This window comes from Lactuca virosa, chromosome 4 (genome assembly GCF_052849685.1).
Source record: "Lactuca virosa cultivar CGN04683 chromosome 4, Lactuca_virosa_CGN04683_v6, whole genome shotgun sequence".
NCBI lineage: Eukaryota > Viridiplantae > Streptophyta > Magnoliopsida > Asterales > Asteraceae > Lactuca > Lactuca virosa.
The window spans coordinates 90097539-90119399 of NC_136429.1; the positions used below are offsets into that span (position 1 = coordinate 90097539).

General features: G+C 38.2%; 1 protein-coding gene across 1 annotated transcript; it reads right to left on the reverse strand.

The window, feature by feature from the left end:
• Positions 1-8261: 8261 nt before the first annotated feature.
• On the reverse strand, positions 8262-9931 carry LOC145106250 (uncharacterized). The gene has a single exon (XM_079043262.1). It carries the CDS (start codon positions 9841-9843, stop codon positions 8464-8466), a length of 1380 nt encoding a protein of 459 aa, XP_078899388.1. The 5' UTR covers positions 9844-9931; the 3' UTR covers positions 8262-8463.
• Between the last annotated feature and the right edge of the window lie 11930 nt (positions 9932-21861).

A 21861-nucleotide genomic window follows, 5' to 3' on the forward strand; every position in this document is an offset into this window, starting at 1 on the left:
GTTAGAGCGCTCTCATAAGCCTACAAAACGGTGTTGGACTGCTCTCCTTGGGCCTACAATATCAACTGGACTGCCCGAGTATCTTGGCCTACAACACAGAGCATGATTGCCTAAACCCAACCACAATATGTCAACATATGCAAGAAAACAAACAATAACCAACAAACATAGGTAATCATAACAAATCTACCAAACTAACATATCATTACTGCATAACATCCTACAGAAATACTACAGTAAAAAGTATATTACGAAAATTCACTTCGCAAGCTAGCAGACAATCAACACAGCTCACACAAAACAAAGACCGGTGCTACAAGCCACCTATACAATAATCAGAGGAACATCCTCAATCTATAGCCTAAAAACCCTCAGGTTGACTGTGACAATTCCAAAAATTATCACCAATCGTTAACATGACAAACATAATAAGACTAAATATTAATCAATCTAGGATGAAATATATAGGATTTCACATTTCGTAATAAGCCAAATCGTCCGTAGACTAAAAAATAAAGTGCACAAAAATTCGTGTCATCATATGTATATAATTACATATTCCAAAAGTACACGTCTTCCCAATCCGGAAAATATAAATTTAGTAAAAATCCAACTACGTATGAACTAGATATGATTTTTATAAAATATGAAAATCAATCGTGCAAAAAAAATTGTCACGTAAAAAGCTACGAAGAGAACGGTTGACCTTTAGCGAAAGTCACCAAAAAAAGAATCGTAATACTCCTCAAGATAAGAATTCTGAGACAAAGAATGCCAAAAACGAAGTCCATACGAGAGAGATATGATTTCGCAAAAACATTTAAACATATAAAAATAAGGGCTAAAAATAAAGTCACAATTAGCCAATACAACCTAAAGGAAAGCTGTAGTACCCGTCGATAGCTACACGTGGATATAAAGAATGCCGAAAACGAAGCTCGTATGAAGAAAATATGCAATTTACAAAAATCGACATTTTCAACGCACGCTCAGCGCGCACGTCTTCTTGTCTTCTTGAAGGGCGGCGTGGACCTGTTAGAATCAGACACATGGCAGCAGCAAACTGGAACGACGTAGCAAGCACATGGCGTGCCCTAAGTTATGTGGGGCGCTTCCCAAAATTTTCTCCTAAAAAAGTTGCCAACCCCCCCCCCCAATCACTTCTCATACCTTCCCAAATCAACTTCCTCGGCTGATCTTCTTTCCCTCAATTTTATTGATAAATTTTCTCATTTTAGTCTATTATTAGTATTTAATTATTTTCCCCTCGAGTCCGAGTAGTCTCGGGCCCCTGACCACTTTTCGGCAAGAAGAAACTATCGATTAAAGCACAATTCAAGGGTGAGTTCATGGCTCCACTTTTACGACTTTCAAATGTTTTACGGGGGTAATACATGTTATAATACTATGCTATTTTATAATTATTGCTAATTGAATAGTAATATTGATATAATTATTCCTAGACGTTAGGGTAATATTATCCCTTGTAGATACCATGCGTAACATTTAAGGATAATATTATGCCTAGTCGTTATGCTGAAAAACTTTTAAAGATAACATCCTACCTAATCATTATGTTGGTCAAATTTCTAGAAACACATATTACCTAGTCGTTACCCTGGCCAAATTTTTGAGATAACATCGTACCTGGTCATTACTCTGGCCAACTCACTACGAAATCACTATACCTAGTCATTACTCTGGCCAACTTTTAAAGATAACATCGTACCTAATCGTTACACTGGCTAACTTTCTAGAAACACATTTTACCTCATCGTTACCCTTGCCAACTTTTGGGATAACTTTCTAGAAACACATTTTACCTCATCGTTACCCTTGCCAACTTTTGGGATAGCATCATACCTAGTTGTTACTATGCACATATATCCTACGGGAATAAACTATTATATATATATATATATATATATATATATATATATATATATATATATATATATATATAGTGAATATAAATATATACACGGACTCACAGAAGCGAGTCGACAAAAGTAAAGTACCTTATAAGGTTAAAATAAATAATTGTTAAATGAGACAATCCACTCTTTTTAAAGCTAATTAGTTTTTAGTTATGACCCCGGCCTATAATCGTGGATCTTCACGATGAAGTATCGTGCGGGGAAATAGTTAGATCTGAAGATCGATTATGAGGAAATCATTGTAACATTGTTCATCAGTCTCAAATGATAAGTAGTACATACAATTATATGTAATAATACTACGAACATTCAAAAATAGGAACGTCTTAAGCATATAGTTATATAGGTTGAATAGGACGATACCCTGTTAACCCACCTTCGGAGAAGCAATTTACAATGCAACCATACGATAGGGAGTACCTAACAATATTATAACACACTACATTCAATAAGGAGATACCTAAAAAGAATGGTAGTATATAATAAACATTACATAGAGTAAGAAAGCAATAGTACCCACAACCAATAAGTTGTAGAAACCAAAGTACCTTTATAACTAAATACAGTTATGCACAAAAAATATTTTCAAACTATAAAACCTGTGAACTCACCAACATTATATTGACCCCTTTCAAAACCCACATGTATTCCTAGGAAACCAAGAGATGACAGCTTACATACCCTGAAGCAACGGTTGATTGATGGATCCACTATAAGTTATTGTCTTTTATGCCTAAAGGTTAAGACACCTTTTATATTAGAGATTCTAGTAAAACATACCCTGATGTAATATTCAATACATAAAGGAAGTTTTGTTTATGTTACATCTTGTTTTGTATTGTTCAATGTATGTTCAATGTTTGCGATCTAACATTCTAACGTCGCACAGCTTGGCAATTCTGCCGCTGGCCGAGGGTGTGACATTAACCAAAAGTCAACTTGGTTAAAAAGTCAACGGTCAAAGTCAGTAGTCAAAAACCAACTCAGCTGACCACCACGTCGCGGCCAAGCATTTTCCACCTCGTGGCAATCTCACGACAAAACAGTCCCCTTTCACCACAACATGGCAAGCATGTCGCCATGTCGTGGGAACTGTTTCTGGATAGCTTAATGGATTAAGCCCTTAATCCATTAATCCATTCACTCATCACTTCCACAAGGCTTCCTTAAACCTAAATATCTCATATAAATCATTACCTTGTGGACATGCATGTCCAATTCATGTCTTGAACCCTAGTTAGCTCAAAATAGAGAAAATGAGGTCAAAACCTCATATATGGGACCAAAACTCTATAAAACTTCATATCTGAAACATGAAACCATAAAGGAACCTCAAGGATCCATAAAGTCACCAACTTTATGGAATCTATCCACTCAAACCACCTTAAACATGAAGAAAAGCGCATAAAATCTTAAGTTTAGAAGGATAGCACACAAAGGTAGAAACTTGAGGACTTACAAAAGTCCAGTATCTATGCAAGGGGGCGATGAAAAGGTTTGATTGTTGTATCTACGCACCAAGAACACCTTTTTATTCTTCAATACCACCAAAAACCATCAAAAATGCTTCAAGATGTCAAAAATGGAAGCTATGGTTGCTTTGGTTCGAAAGGGAGGTGATGGAGGCTAAGGTTGAGCAAACTCTAGCCATCACATCCCTTAAATAAGGCTTAAAATCCAGAAAATTAGGGTTTGCATGTTGGCCGTCGCCACGTCGTGGCATGGGCCTTTCCACATCGTGGTGTCCAAAATGATGTGTGTTCTTTACGGGTGAGGCCACGTCGTGGTACCTTTCCGACCAAGTTTTGGCCACCCAAAACTTCAAAATTTAAAGTCTCAAATGCCATAAACTTAAAGGAAGCATATACCTGTAACTGGTGTTACACCCATATTCGCCAAGCATATCGGATTTGCAGTTTGGGTCACAAAGAGCTTGGATGTGAGTTTTGGGTATTAGAGAAACAGAGGACATGTAGAGATTTAAGTAAGTGATGGATTTAACGATGCAACTACGAGATCCAATGTGCATCTGGTGATGCAATGGGGTTGATATGAATGGGTGTTTAACGTAGATAGATTTTTCGTCGCAATGGGAGAGTGGTGGTGGTTGTCAGCTACCAAAGTGGTTGTAGCCAAGGACGTTATCAGAGCAGTGGGATTTCCCAAAAAGGGGGCTGCAACGGAAGAGGAGGATGCCGACGAGGTCGGCGAGGAGGGGGAGTGATTGTAGTATGCTAGAGATGAGGGGTAGGGAATGATGGTGATGAGGGTGGTGTTTGTGGTGGTGACGAGGGATGGGAAACCGGTGAGGTGGACATGATGAACTTGAAGGCAATATAGTTTAGTGGCTCATATGTGTAGAGAAATTCATAAGAGGGTTATGTGTTGGGTGTCATTGAGTCAAAAGGAAAGACATGCTCAATCAAAATAATATGCCTTGATTAGTCATGTATTATTTGTTGGCCTTATTGTTGTATATGACCCTTTTGTATGCTTTGCCTACTTCTCTTGTACTCATGTATATATATTGTTTAATATCAGTGAAATCTTTCAAGGGAAACAATCTCTTTTATAGTATCATATTGGTAGAATATTTTCCCTCAAATCCCACTCAATCTTCTACCTTCTTTCTTCTTCCCATTCTAGCCGGCCCTAGCATCTTCTCCAATGTCGCCATGACAAACAATAACACCATCACCGACAAAGATAAAACTAAAAAACCATTTGCAAACACCGACATTCAATCCTATGTTCCTATTACTCTTGATCTAGAAGAGTTTAACTATGACTCATGGCAATACCTCGTTGAAGCCTGTTGTATTACCTTCGGTGATGATACGTAAATTTATATCCTAGTTTAATCCAACTAATTTAACTAACTATTACGTCTAAGGCAGTGTACCTAATCGAAAATAGAATAACACAAATAGTCGGGTATCGAACACAGGGAACGGATTCAGTATGCTAAAATAATTACTAAAAATTAATTTAAATCAAAAAAATAATTAAAACGGGTTTTGATCTGATTTTGCAAGTTCAAACTAACTTAAGCACTCAACTAAAAACGATTGTAATCAAGATATTAAAAACACTTTCGTTTAGTTTCGAATCCACCTTTTTCTTATGGTTACTTCTTATTTATGGATTAATAAAGTTGGTTACCAATTTATATGTAATTAGCAATCTTGGTCCAATCTACTAATAACTTTTACCAATTCATGTACTACTATGTAATGGTCTTATGCAAGCAAACACAAAATTAGTTATTAACGATAATTGGCCTATGTAAGATATATCTAGATAATTATCTATGATCAAGACAATTAATCAAACACAGTTATGTTCACAATTATGTTCTCCAACACATCTAAAGTTGTTACCTTTATTACTTATCTAAGATGTGGTCAATCCTAGCTCTAGCAATTTAATGGTCACTAAACTACTAGGTAAACAAGTTCATGCAATTAAATGGTCACTAAACTACACTTAACTTGAATCAAAGCAACAAAGATGCAAACTTTAACATGCTTGGTAATGATAATCAAACACAAGCATCAAACCAACTTCATAAAATCCATAAAATAATAAGCTAACTCATAGTTTTAAGGTTTCATCTAGCAAAACGAAAGTCTACTAATTTAGCTACTCATGACTGAAAGTAAACACACAAGTTCATAAGAAAGTGACATGATTAAATTAACGCAAACCAAATTTAATGATTTAATCTTCAAATTTTCGAACTTCAAACAATCTCTCCTTCCAAAGGATGTTTTTCGCACTTTTCTGACCTCCAAACTCGAGTATCTCTTCAGAATATGTAAAAACCAACTCGAATGAGCAAAGGGATATATATAGTTTTGGAAAATCCATCCTCACATAGTGAGAATTAGAGTTCTCATGTCGTGATCTCGGTGGAATACGTGTCTAGCAAGGAATTTGGCTTCCGCGTATTTATCTTCTAGAAGAATTAATATCACGTCGTGAGATTATAGTTCTCACGTCGTGAGAACTGGGAATCAGCATTTGGCACAAAAATTAAAGTCGTCCGAAATTTTATCTAGTTTTCGGAACATTTTAAATCTCATCATGTGGAGTTATGAGTCATGAGATATGACCAAAATACTAACGAGGGGTCAAGCTGTCCAACAACATCCTTTTTGTATCTTTTTCAGCTCCAGTCCTTCCACGTTCCAATATTTGTCACTTTGGGTCCTTATGCTTCAAGAGTGTCATATTTGGATGCAAAATGTAAATTAATTTAATAAGTATCAAATATCTTTGCAATTAACCAAAATATTACTTAAAATGTATTAAAATATTGCCTAAATATATGTATAAATATGGCAATATCCAGTGACAACCATCATCTTATTGATCCCGTAGCTGATAATCCATCTGTTGACTAGTCCAAACTTGACTCACTTGTTAAGATTTTGTTGTATGTTACTGTCCATAAATCTATGATTCAAATGATCTTCATGACCTCTTACGACATCTGGAAAAGCATCAAGGACGTCTTCAACGATAACAAAGACACTCGAGCCATGGAACTCGACCAAGAACTTCATACCATCACAACTGGAGAAAACCCTTGTTACTTACATGGTCAATGGTCTCGGTGAAAAGTTTAATCAACTCGTTGGAATCATCCGCCATCAAGACCCACTTTCGTCAATTTTAAAAGCACGATCGATGCTTGTTCTAGAAGAACTCTGTCTCTCATGGGTTCAACCACAGCATGGACTTCATCAGGACAATGCTTCAGCCCCGACTTCCTTTATACCGGCTATGAGGACTCTTCTCGTCCTCCCTTCAATGCGACCCATGGTGAATGTCGGAATCAGGGCCACCAACAGCAAGGTGAACATCGGAATCATGATCGCCGACATCAGCATGATCATCGATAGGGTGTGAGTGATGATCATCGACATCAACAAGGTAAAGGCGGTGATAGGCGCTAGTCGCACATGATGAATTTTGCCCCACGAAAAATTTAGGTTGTCTAACCTCCATGGGATCCTCTAGCACAATGGCTCCAATCTGCATCTACCTGGCCCAACTTCAACCAACAAACTCCTTGGGCCCAACATCAGGAAACTTCAACACCTTGGGCTTCTTCTGGAGCTCGGTAACAGCAACAACAAGCCCAACAACATGCTGTCTTTCACACTATAACACCCACAAATGCTTCTAACCAGTAAAGTTTTGTTCTTGAGGCTTTTCAGACTATGAGTCTTCAAGATCCGACAAACTCAAGGTGGTTCATGGATTTCAGTGCGATAAATCACCTCTTCACGGGTACATGTAACTTTCACAACGTTTTTAATAAAAACCATATCTCGTTTATTATCGTCGGTGACGGGTCACCCATACCCGTCACCAACACATCACATAGCATTTCACGTACTCCCCATCGCCCACTCCATCTTCATAATATTATTGTCACCCCAAATATAATCAAAAAATCTAATTTATGTTCAGTAAATTCATTACTGATAATAATATATTGTTCTATTGAACTTGACTATTTTGGTTTAACTGTGAAGAACCGTCGGACGCACCAAATTCTTCTCCGCAGTGATAGCACCGGGGACCTTTATCCAGTTCACGACCTCTAGTCTCTTCCACGAACGTTTGTTTCTTTAAGTCGTACGACATGGCACCAAAGGCTTGGACATCCTGGGAACGAAATGTTTCGTCATTTGCTTTCTAATAATTTTATTTCATGTAATAAAACTGTTTTTGATGTTATTTGTAATGCTTGCCAATTAGGCAAACATGTCAATCTTCCATTTTATAGTTCTAATAAAGTCGTGAACTCCCGGTTTGATTTGATTCATTGTGACATTTGGACATCTCATTTACCAAGCTTGAGTGGTCTTAAATACTATGTCATCTTCTTAGATCATTACTCACATTTCTTATGGGTCTACCCCATCAAACATAAAAGCGATGTTGTCTCAAAACTCTTATATTTTCACAAACTTGTCGAAACTCAATTCAACAAAGACATGAAAGCTTTCTAATGTGATCACGGGGGCGAATTTGACAACAACACCCTTAGAACCATATTTGACACAAATAGCATCCTCATACGTTTTTTATGCCCAAAAACATCCCAACAAAATGGCAAATTCGAACGCATACTCCGGACAATTAATAACCTTATTCGTTCTCTTCTTTTTCAATCTCACCTTCCTCCCAAGTATTGGGTTGAAGCTCTTCATATAGCCACTCAACTCCTCAACCGCCTTCCATCCAAATTCATCGAAAATCATACCCCTTACTTTAAACTATATCAAAAGCAACCAACAAGCTAAATAATACATGACTAATAATAACTAATATGTAGTGATTAAAATTTCAATAATTAAAGGATCATGCACCCTTGTTTGTACGAAGACAAAAATAAAATTCCAAAGCAAAACTCTTTCACACATATATTATGCATGATTCTCATATATATTTTCTAACTTGTTTCCACAGCTTCCTCAAGCCTCTGCAGGTTTGTTCTTAACGATCCACATCAAGAAACAGGATCCCCACTCGTCTCATCACCTTCTTCACGATCCACACAATCCAAATGAGAACCAAAGTCACACTCTTGGCAGTAATACGTCCAGTGACCCAGAGGCACAACCAGATTACACACATCACAATAGAATGTGTACTCATCTCCCATCAATGGGCACTCATAAAACAGCTTAAGAGCATGAACATGATCACTGCGCTTCACTGTGTCCTTCAACGTTGCACACTTAACATGTAGATTGTGTTCACATATCGAACAGTGATAGAAAAAGCCAGTACCTTCTCTGAAGCATGCATCACAAGTAAACGTGCGATTTTCCTTACTATATGGCGATGTGGAGAGAAGGGCAAGAGGATGAGCTGGATGAGATTCGTGTAAAATCTCTCTCTCCAGATGAAAGCAAGATTCATGAAGTTGAAAGTGACAATTTTCTTCAACACATGAATAACCTATGCCAACCAGAGTTTCTTGACATCCCGAGCAAGCTATCTCCTTTTTTCCATGTTTTAAGTTTACCAAAACTAAACCATGAGGGTGGGTAAAGTGTTTGGTCCCTTGAATTTTCTGTCTGTTTTGACCAGCTTCCACACGGGGAGATGACTGTTCAAATGGAGCACTATTTGGAACAGAAGCAAAAGCTGCATATGGAGCACTATTCGAATTTTGGGCACTTGTGGGAGCACTAGTAAAATTTTGAGATGTATAAGCATTTTGGGCACTTATAATCGGATTTTGAGCACTAGTAGGAAGAGGAAACGGCAGATTTTGAGCACTAGTAGGAAGAGGAAACGGGAAAGCATTTTGAGGCATGTAAGAGTTGTGGGTAACAGTCGTTGCATATTGAGCATGAACTGGAATCGGAGTTGGAATATGAGCGGGAATCGGAATTGAAACGGCTGCAACATTAGGGACCATGGAAGAATTTGGGACATGGAAATGTGCAGGTGGCACTATTTCTTGGTTCTGATGAAAAAGATTATGTGGATGAGGAGTAGTACTTACCTGATGTGGTTGATGAAAATTTGTAGCACCAGATATGGAATAAGCACATTGGACATGGAGATCAAAATCACAATCTGGACATGAATAGGAGAAGCCAGTTCCAATGATTTTGCAGGAATTGCAATAGAAAGAACTGGATGGGTACGTAGGGTAAGGAACCAAGGTAAGAGGGTGAAGAGGGTGTGATGGATGTTTCCGGGACCGGGATGCGTGAAAACATTGCTCGTGGAGGAAGAAATTGCAGTGCCAGCAAACATACACGGTGTTGGTGGCTGAAGAGTTGCAGCCGGAGCAAGAGACATCGGAACCTTCTGGTATATCATGCATCATTAGGTTGTGTGTGTGACTGAAATGCTTGTATCCAGACTCCATCGGTGTCTCGTGTTTTTTGGGGACAATTACTTTGTTCAATGGGAAGAAACTGATGCATACATAACAAGTAGAATGGTAGTCGGAATTGGAATACGATGGGGACTTGGTCAAGATCAGCCACAATTGCCTGTTATATTCTTTCGTTGACTTCATTATTTTAATATTTTTTGAAGTCTACTCTTAGCTGGTTTGCTGACTTTTTGGGCAATTATTAGTGTGAAGTCAACTGAGAATTTGTGATTATTTAGTGGTAATTTTCTTATTTTATTTTATTTTTGGAAAACCATAGATACTTTTGATCCATTAAAATCATGAATTTGTGATTATTTAGTGGCAATTTTCTTTTTTCATTAAAAGCTAAACTATAATAATGTGCTTTCATATATCTATTAAAACAACTTCGTAGGGATTGATCTTAAATTTTTTTAACTCTTAACATAAAATATCATGAAACATTAATTTAAGCATATCATAAAATAATTTTAACGGACAAAATATAACTAAAATTGTTTTAATGGACAAAATATAACAGCATGGTTTTTTGAGCATGAGAGATAATATGTTTTATATGTGTAACATGCTATTAAGTGGCAAAAATTATAATCATATTTATTGATGATTTTTCATATCATATATTTAAAAATATACAGAAACTCAATAAACCAAAGAAAAACAGTTCCTTTTATTATGTAAGAACCGGTTCAATATAAATACAATTGAATCCTTACGCTAACCTATCTCTCAATCTCACATAGCAAGAAAAACGTTTATTAACCGCTAAAGCTTACTCATGTCGCCGGTAAAGGTAATAGCGGTGACTTGCCGTCGCTTTTGTTCAAAAAATCGTCGTTAAAGATATTTGTTGCCGCCAATACCATTGTCGCCGGTAATAGTGTCGACGCTAATGTTCGTTTTTTTTTAATCAGCCCTTTTTTGGTGTAGAAAAACCGATACATAACGACATTAAATGCAGAAAACACGAAAACATTAAATGCAGAAAACGATTACATAACGACATCAACCAATAGTGTTATAATTCCATATATGTACCAAAGTAAATAACAAAAGTTTTATAAAGTTATGACATAACAAGTCTAACAAAACACAAACTAATCCGACTAATCATCATCTTCATTCCCCTCGTTTCCTCTGCAATCACTTCGTGGTTTATTCGCCGCAAACCATACTAGAAGTTCTACAGTACACGTCGGATCATTGAGCATTGATCGAAGATTCTATCAAATTACCAAATTACAAAGTACCAAAACAAAACCAATTACCAAAGTTTTTAACAAATAATCATCACAAACCAAAATTACCAAATCAACATGCATTTATTGATCATTATATATGTATATATGAGACTTTAGAATCAAATAGTCTTGTTTTACCTGCGATGGCTGTGACTGTGGTGGTGGTTGTGATGGTTATGCAATCGGCAGAATGGCAAAATGTTTTCGTCCAATGCATCTAATATGTCCACGTCGAGAACCTAATACTTTCTCAAAACAAGCTTTTTCTTCAGCTGATGTTAGATCTCTTTATCAATTTAACCCTTAAGTTTGTTCTAGAAGCTCGTGCACTAATTGATTCTGTGTTTTCCAAAATGTCACACCCCAAAACCGGAGTGGCGGAAACGTTCTGGGGCGGAGGACGTCATGTGTAGTATTATAACAATTGTATCATAGCAATCATAGTAAACACAACCAAACATTGAATACATATATGAAAAAGGTTTACATTGACTTAATACATAGTTTTGTTCATATCAAAAGTAAAATAGAAGGACGTGACTCTAACGCTTCGACTTCTCCAAACTCCTGGAAATACCTGTCTACTAATTCCCTGAGAATACAAGCAGTTTTGAAAGAGTATCAGCATAAAGCTGGTGAGTTCATAAGCATTTAGTTTTGGAGAAAAATGTTCTTTGCTTCTTTTGAAAAGTGTTCCTCAAGAAAATCTCATATTTTCTTATGAAAAGCATAGTTGAAACTCATTCCTTCCATGACTTTCCGATTCATACTAGATACGTACAATCCAAAGAGTCATGGAATGAACATGAATATCCGTTAGTTGAATAATAAACCATCAGTTTATAAAATACCGTGTTATCCTGGGAAAATCCTATATTTTCCCTAAAAGTAGGTTATTGATTATTCGTTCTAAACTGAAGAGTACAAGTATCTTCCATACTTATATTGTTAAAGCGTAGTTTCTTTTGAAAAACCCTGGTTACTCCCAGTGAGGTATATTAGTCTTATTACATAAATAAAACTAATTAAAACATGGTGATCTAAATCCTGAAGGTATTGTTAATACCCTTCCGTAATCACTTGGTTATTAACTCTGAAGTTAGTTCGTTCGTTTGATCTATTATTACGCAACTAAATCGCTGTTATCTACATTGTGAGTTTTATGACCATACTTTGACTTGACATGGCGCGAATCGGGCACCAGTATCTTTTATGACTTTGTCACCCGTAGACCTGTCGGTCCTACTGTAGCTAGCAGCAAGGTGTGGGATATTCAGTCGCGTATAGATCTATACACAAACATCACGCTCTCCCTCCAGGAGATTCTGGTCACAAGTGCTAGTCCTCCACTTAGTTATGTTTGTAAGCGCCCAAGGACGTGTCTCCAATTAGACTAACAAATTTACAAGTAATAATGCTGAAAACCTTTTTTGTAATTAACATGAATCTTTTATAAAATGATATCTTTTACTTCATGATTCATAAGTTCGTTTCCTTAGTTTTGAAAACTACTTTTGCAAGTTGGTTTCTTAACCCATTTGGTAAAACTGATTTCCATATTCGAAGTATCTTGAAAATATATTTATCTTAGACAAAATAATATATTTTGAGCACAAGATTTCTTGTGCTTTTGCTTGTATCCCCCCCCCCCTGAAAACATGAAAAACTCGGAAAAGCGTAGGGGTATGAACTCACCTCGAGCAAGTGGCTTGAAAGAAAGGTTAGTATGAGATGTTGAGTATCTAATGAAACTTCGAACACAACTAGATCCTATTCAACATGTAATAACACATATAGGAGTCAAATGAAGGTATTTCACTACTAGATATGATACGAAACAACTCTAAGGACTTGGAACCACTTGCACTAAGTGTTGGAACCTTATGGTATGGAGTGAGGGAGGTGTATGGCCACCTTATGTGTGTGTGCGGCCATGGGTGTGCGGCCCATGAGGTGTGCGGTCGTACACTCATGATGAAGGTGTCTTTGAGGTGTTTTCAAGGTTCACACAAGCATCCATGAAGTGTTCTAGGTCCATGCTTAGTTGCGGTGCAAGTTTGAGGTCAATAAGGGTCATAGAAGTGGGTTTGCGGCCCTAAGGTGTGTGTGTGGCCGTACACAGGGGTGTGTGGCCGTACATGATAGTTTCATTTTATTTACTTCTTTTTATAGTTTATTTTAGCACATTCCATCTCATTTTAGTTAATCTTCATGCATATTTTCTCTTTTTATTATTTTTCTCCTTTACCGGGTGCTTTCGAGTCTTTTGAGCTTATTTGCAGGATTTATCGAAGACTATTTGTCATTGGAGGTATGGAAGGAGTGCGGGACTTTTGGAGGCTTACGGTTTGCTTGTGGAATTGAAGTGGTGTGATTGGGCATGTTGTCAACATAATCAAAGGAGCAAGTTGGGCTTAATTTTAGATGAAGAATGATGATGATGTGAAGAGAATTTTGAGTTATAGAAGATCAAGGAAGCAATGACCCATCTTAGGAGAGTCAAGAAGACACAATTGGGCTATCAAGAACCTTTACATGTGGGCTGGACCAAGAAATAAAGGAGCAAAAACTAGAAGGCCAATCAAATGGGCCAAATGGCCCAGAATCCACGCGGTCCGCGTGGATTTACAAATGATCCGCGTGGATCGCACTGTGGAGAATCCGGATTTTTGACTTTTTGAGTCTATTTTGGGAAGGTTGGTGGAATGCTTTTGGGGGACTTTTGGATCCGATTTTTGACCACTTTTACTGGAGTTTTGAAGCAAGAAGGAGAAAAAACACTTGAAGAACACACACAATTCTCTCTCAAGGAGGCTTTGGAAGATTTGAAGATTTTTTTGAAGATTAGTGTAATTTCTTTCCATCTTGCAATTAGAACAATGTTTGGTACCACTAAACTATATTGTCTTTCTTTTACTTTGGCCATGCTTGGCTAAACTTTCATTTGGTTGATTAGGGTTTAATCCCATGGATGATTGGTTGTTTTGAAGACTATTATTATCTTGTGTTGAAATTTATGGAAATGTTTTCTAGTTAAACATCTTGTTGTGTTTATTTATCTTTGATCATGAGCTTAGATGAATGAATGCTTATTTTTGTTGACTAATTTCTTGGTTAAGTAATGGACTTTCAAATTAGTAAGCAACAAATGGTTTATATGTTTGTTTTCATTTCATTTAGACCATGGAAATGTTTCCTCCATAATGATAATGTAAGCATTTGATTATCTTTTGGACTTGGTAACTCTTATAACTTAAAGATAATTGATTTTCACAAGATTTTATGCTTCATTGATTTTGTGACTTCAATTAAGGAAATGTGTTAAGAGCTCCTCTAGCCATTTTAATATCTAAGAAGAGTTGAGGCAATTTGTGCTTATGAATTGCTATAGCCAAGTTAAACCAATTCACAAGTGTTATTCTATTTAGTCTAATGATAAGTCAACCATGTCATCCATGTGGTGTATCCAAAATCAACCAGTTTCACTTCATTGAATTTAATCAAATCTTTTACTTGTTTACTTGTCATATTTACATTCTAGTTAGTTTTAATTTTGTCAAGCAATCAAAAAGAACTAAACCCCCCCATTTTTATTTTATTGTCATTTTACAAGTACTTTTGCAAAGAGATTTTCCATAGAGTTATAAATTGAACCAATCTCCGTGGATCGACCCCTTTACCACTATACACTATTTTAGTGTAAAAGATTTAGGGTTATTTATTTTTGTTGGCCTCGACAACCACCAAATTTTGGCGCCGTTGCCGGGGATTGGTTTATATTTAATCAGTTTGTTTCTCTATGCCTAGATCTCATTGTGCAGGTACTCTAGTTTAAAACTCAAAAATTGAAAAAAAAAGTATAGTTTGAAAATGAACAATCCTTTCATTAAAGACCAACTTTCTGAGCTAGCTCAGTTAGTTATGATGATTGGAAGTGACCAAAGTGTGCAACCCACAACTCTTCCTTGCGATAATTGCGCCCAAAATGGACATCATTCCGATATGTGTCCGTATTTACAAGGAGAATGGGAAGAAGTACAAGAAAAGGGAAGCTACTACTTGTCAAACCAATGGAGTTATGATAAACCTCAACATGATCAATGGTGGGACAACAACCAAGCGTGGGGATACAACCAATACCAAAGCCCATACGAAGCTTGGAGAAGTGACCAATACCAACCAACTCCACAATTCCAACATCCATATTTTCCACCTCCTCAACAACCTGAAACGCCAAGCATGTACTTAGAGGAGATTGTGAAGAGCATTGCCACTTCTACCCAACATTTCCAGGAAACAACGCAAGCTAGCCTCAAAAGCTTAGAGCAACAAATAACACAACTTGCTCAAACAATAAGTATAATGGAAGCTCAAGACAAACTACCATCTGAAGAGAGCCCATGACATAATGCATGTGCCATTCCTTTGAAAGATGAGAAAATTTTTGATGCCCCAAGAGTGTTATATGGAGAAGTGGAAGAAGAAGTAGAAGTGGAAGAGGCTATCAAGGAGGAAGAAGAAATTGAGAAAGATGTCAATGCAACTATAGAGGACGTGTTGGGGGTTAACGAAAGAGAGTTTGAACCACCCACTACCATTGAGAAACTAACTCCAGTGATAGACCAACCACGCGAGCCCATCCATTTGCTTTCTCCCTACTACAGATGTTCTTCATTGTATGCATGTTCCATTGGGGCTGCGACCGACCATCCCTCCTTACTCACCTTAAGGAGTTGTCCTAGCTGTGGTTTATGGTTCCATTGTCATCGGATGAAAAAGTCATGAGATAATAGCAAGATTAATTCTGACCATATTGACTAACGGTGATCAGGTTCCGTGGTTCTATCCATTCTTTTTATTTTCTTAGGATACTTCATCTCGAGTTCATTTTAGTCTTGTCTTACTTGAGGACAAGTAAGGTTTAAGCTTGGGGTGATTTGATAGTTTCATTTTATTTACTTCTTTTTATAGTTTATTTTAGCAAATTCCATTTCATTTTAGTTAATCTTCATGCATATTTTCTCTTTTTATTATTTTTCTCCTTTACCGGGTGCTTTCCAGTCTTTTGAGCTTATTTGCAGGATTTATCGAAGACTATTTGTCATTGGAGGTATGGAAGGAGTGCGGGACTTTTGGAGGCTTACGGTTTGCTTGTGGACTTGAAGTGGTGTGATTGGGCATGTTGTCAACATAATCAAAGGAGCAAGTTGGGCTTAATTTTAGATGAAGAATGATGATGATGTGAAGAGAATTTTGAGCTATAGAAGATCAAGGAAGCAATGACCCATCTTGGGAGAGTCAAGAAGACACAATTGGGCTATCAAGAACCTTTACATGTGAGCTGGACCAAGAAATAAAGGATCAAAAACTAGAAGACCAATCAAATGGGTCAAATGGCCCAGAATCCACGCGGTCCGCGTGGATTTACAAATGGTCCGCGTCGATCGCACTGTGGAGAATCCGGATTTTTGACTTTTTGAGTCTATTTTGGGAAGGTTGGTGGAATGCTTTTGGGGGACTTTTGGATCCGATTTTTGACCACTTTTACTGGAGTTTTGAAGCAAGAAGGAGAAAAAACACTTGAAGAACACACACAATTCTCTCTCAAGGAGGCTTTGGAAGATTTGAAGATTAGTGTAATTTCTTTCCATCTTGCAACTAGAACAATGTTTGGTACCACTAAACTATATTGTCTTTCTTTTACTTTGGCCATGTTTGGCTGAACTTTCATTTGGTTGATTAGGGTTTAATCCCATGGATGATTGGTTGTTTTGAAGACTATTATTATCTTGTGTTGAAATTTATGGAAACGTTTTCTAGTTAAACATCTTGTTGTGTTTATTTATCTTTGATCATGAGCTTAGATGAATGAATGCTTATTTTTGTTGACTAATTTCTTGGTTAAGTAATGGACTTTCAAATTAGTAAGCAACAAATGGTTTATATGTTTGTTTTCATTTCATTTAGACCATGGAAATGTTTCCTCCATAATGATAATGTAAGCATTTGATTATCTTTTGGACTTGGTAATTCTTATAACTTAAAGATAATTGATTTTCACAAGATTTTATGCTTCATTGATTTTGTGACTTCAATTAAGGAAATGTGTTAAGAGCTCCTCTAGCCATTTTAATATCTAAGAAGAGTTGAGGCAATTTGTGCTTATGAATTGCTATAGCCAAGTTAAACCAATTCACAAGTGTTATTCTATTTAGTCTAATGATAAGTCAACCACGTCATCCATGTGGTGTATCCAAAATCAACCAATTTCACTTCATTGAATTTAATCAAATCTTTTACTTGTTTACTTGTCATATTTACATTCTAGTTAGTTTTAATTTTGTCAAGCAATCAAAAAGAACTAAACCCCCTCCCCATTTTTATTTTATTGTCATTTTACAAGTACTTTTGCAAAGAGATTTTCCATAGAGTTATAAATTGAACCAATCTCCGTGGATCGACCCCTTTACCACTATACACTATTTTAGTGTAAAAGATTTAGGGTTATTTATTTTTGTTGGCCTCGACAACCACCAGTACACCCTTCATGTTTATGCCCAAATTGTCGACTTTAAGATGCAACTAGGCTAGGGTCATGTCCAACTTAAAGATAGGGGGCAAACTCTCACTTTGGAGGGTCTTTTAGGAGTGTGCGGCCACCTTATGGGGGTGTGCAGTCGCACTCTCTTCTAAACATGAGGAACATGACGAATATTGCAGACTTAAGGCTTATATAGAGTGGTCTTTCATGGTTATCAAGTTAGAGGATGGATTACTCACTTTCTTGAAGCTTTGGAGGGTTCACGGTTGAAGAACTTGAGAGAGGAGAAGTAGTGTGCGGCCAAGGAGTGAAAGGAATGAAAGGAAAGGGGTCTACCCTTTATATAGGGGTGGGGGTGTGGCCATGAGGGGTGTGTACGGCCATACACCCATGTGTGCGGCCGCACACTCCTCCAAAAGGGGTGTATGGCCTGATTTTGTTACTATACAACTTGCTGACTCATTCCTATTCTCGACCTTGGTTGTACTCAAGCTTAGAACGCTTAAATGAACCCTTAAACAGTGCTAGAAGTTAACAGAAACGAGTTTAACATAGATTAACTGACTAGATGTACCAGTTAGAAGTTTCGGGTTGTCACATCATCCCCCCGTTAGAGGGAATTTCGTCCCGAAATTCAAAAATGGAGATATAAATCATGGACTTGGAAAAGATGAGGGTACTTCTGTTTCATTGAATCCTTGCGCTCCCAAGTGAATTCAGGTCCCCGCTTGGCATTCCAGCGGACCTTCACTATCGGGATACGACTCTGCTCCGTTTTCTTGACTTCCTGTTCCATGATTTCGAATGATTTCTCCATGAAGCGTAGGCTATCGTCTAGCTCGATATCGTCGAGGGGAACTACAAGTGTCCTATTGGACAGACACTTCTTTACGTTCAACACGTGGAAAACGGGATGGACGTTGCTAAGTTCTCGAGGTAAACTTGCTACCCCATGAAAACGGATTACTTCTCGAAGGTATACTCAGGTGAGTCTCTCCATTTTGTATTCGGGCTCTCACTGGATGTTTCAGCGATTTTCGCTGCTGTATCCGCTGTTCTGATTCATACTCTTCGCATGAATACTTTCGGGTTTCGAAGAGAAACAATTTCTGAAGTTAGCATCCAGTTGCCGTTACGAGTGACGGGAGTTTCGCGATCGAGCGATTTAAGACAAAAAGGATCTCTGTAAGGACAAGCGGGTTCGGTATAACGTAGACTCGGTCGAACTAAGCAGGATGACGTCGTAGAATCGCGTGTTAAGTTAGTTTGGAAAAAATCGTTTTGTTAGGACCTAGGTGACTCTGGATGGATGCTTCCGGTGTTTTTTTTCTGTTTGATTCGAAATTGGCGGGTACTACTAATACGAGGGTTCTGATACTTTGAAATTATGAACTTTTTATGAAATGGTTCTTACTAGATCTCTCTATAATTGCTTGGTGTATACTAGTCATTTATAACTATAACTGACTCTAACGTATACACTCGGCCATCATAGTTTACCCATTAGGGCTTCAAATTTTTATAGGAATGTTGTGATTTAATTTGAACGAGAGAGTAATCACAATTATAAACAATTATTGGGGTTTCGAAAGCGTACCAAAATATAGCAGAGTCCTTTGATGCTTCCCCATTATCTAAGGTCAGACTCCTCCTGCCTCCTCGTCGTTCTTCTCTGTTGGGCAATCTCTTTTGAAATGTCCTACCCCACCACAGAGGTGACATGTCAGACTAGTCCCCACTTTGGTAGTCATGGTGATGAACTCGACTGGGGTCCTACAGCTGCGGGCGGTGTGTCCCTTCCTGTTGCATCTAGTGCAATGCGGCACTTGGCAGACTCCATAATGATGGTAGCTGCATTTGTTGCAGTGCGGGAGATTTCCCGAGTAGGGTGTGGTTGGTGTTGGAACAGCAGGGCTGACTGGGGTATTGACTGCCCCAGTTCGCCGCCTTTCAGTAGGTCCTTGGGTTGAACAACTCCCTCTCTCATTCTTGAACTTTCGTTTCAGGATGTTAGGTTTGAAATCAGGTGTGTCCTTTCTAGTGGGCACTTGTTTTTGAAATTGGTTATCACCGAGGTCCGGGTTGCCATGAACACTTCCACCCCTATTTGTGTTGTTAGTGTTAAGGACAGCTAGGGCGGCTGCTACGGCCGTTGTGACAGTAGCTTGGAACGTAGTTGAATCCATCTGAAGGATTGGTGTCTTACTGGTGGGTTGGTTACGTTTCTTTGGAGGCATGATCTGCTACATGTCAAGAAAAGAAGCTTGTGAGCAACAATGATTGCCTCTGGATGTATCCTAAATGTTTATATATATATATATATATATATATATATATATATATATATATATATATATATATATATATATATGCATTACAATTTCTCATTTTGCTATCTGATTCTCCTTGATTCGACCCACATCCCCATGATGTGGTCCTAGCAAGAATAGAAGTAACTTTCTGGAATAGTTAAAGACCGAGTGTCATCCGAACTAAGTTACCTTCGATTGGTGGATATCGATTTCCAACTTTCGAAAAGATTTGAACACAATAAAGTTCGCATACAATAAGCTTACGAACCCTTTGCTGCTCAGCTCATTGAGCTGGCTGGATAACTCTTACATTTTTGCCGACTTTTGACGATATGGAGATTTAGCTATAAGGGTAGCTCCGGGGATCAAGTCGATACGGGTCTCAACTTGGCGCTCGGGAGGAATCCCGGGAATGTCTTCGGGGAAGACATCGGGAAAGTTTCAGACTTCGGAGATGCTCTCGAGGTCCTTAACTACTTGGGTTTCGTTAACAACATGAGCCAGGAATACAGGGCATCCCTTTCGCAGATACTTCTGGGCTTTGGCACGTGAAATGATACGAAGGTTCAATTAAGTTTATTACTGAAAATAGTGAGGGCTTCGTCAGAGAGAAGATTGAGACGAATAGCTTTCCCGAAGCAAAGGATATCAGCACGATTTGGGGCTCAACCATCCCATGTCGATAACGACATCGAAGCTTTTTACGGAGACTGATATGAGGTCGATGGGGAAAAAGGAATGATCGTCTAGAGTAAGAGTACAGCCTATGTTTAATGTCTCAAAGGTGAAACAGTGGCATGACTTTGATAAAGTTGCTTAGTATACTTTTGGCAATGATAATCTTTAACTGAAATATGATTGTTGTCACTATTGTTGGTATTGAGATTACACAGAGTTCGGAAAATTTGACCTAGGAGTAGGTCTACAACATACCAACAGAGGAACAATTTGACAACATAAAGAACTAGTGAATCAGTACTTGCAAGACAGGAATGTCTACAGGGAAAAGAGCTACTTAGAGCATAGGTATGAAAACTATTCTTTAAACCAAAGGAAGGATGAGTAGAATATTTCCTACTGGCGACGGGCACTCCTCGGACGGATCCTTAAGTTAGCCAGCTGGTGCTCCAAGTCAAGCAGGCGGCTCTTGTATACTGACTGGCGTGCTCGGAGCTCTATGACCTCATCTTGAGTTGCAGCTAGCTCTCGCTGCAGAGCTTCATTATCTCTCATAGTTCTCCCATAAGTAACTTCGAGATTGCGAATACGGTTTGTGTTGGCATCCGAGTCTGCCTCAAGCTCCACAGTTCGCTGAATGGCCGCCACGTTTAGTTCAACATTGCGGGCCACTCGGCGGACTATGATTGGAAGGGCTCTGTCTGCGGGGCCTCCTTCGTTCAGATTGTAGAAGTGGCGATCCCCATCGTACGGGCGGGGTTGGCCTTGTTCGTGACTCCACCTATCCAGGCTTCCGACCCACATAGGCGTTGGGCCTTCGAACTCAAGTCGAGGGTTAGGATTTGGTATCGGGGCTACTTGAGGTAGGTTCTCGACTTCAGGTTTTGAGTCGGTCTCTTCAGGAAATGGTTCGGCGAAGTCATCGTCCAAAGGAATCTCATGGTTCTCTTCTGGCGTTGGCTCGAGCCATCCATCATCTCCTTGGTTGGGAAAGTACGGGTCGCCAGGGAGATGGAATCCGGCCATGCTATCTACGCGAGATACTGGTAAAGGGATAGTTAATAGGCATCGAATCTAATAATACTTCCAATGTATTATAGTTACATGATTGATTCTTGAGGAATGGATTTTTGGGTAAGTTTCCGGTTCGGTCGTTATAGCACCTTAAAATACTCCTATAGTATTTTAACCCTTATGTTTGGTTCTAGAACTCTTCTGGTATCTAGGTAAGTTT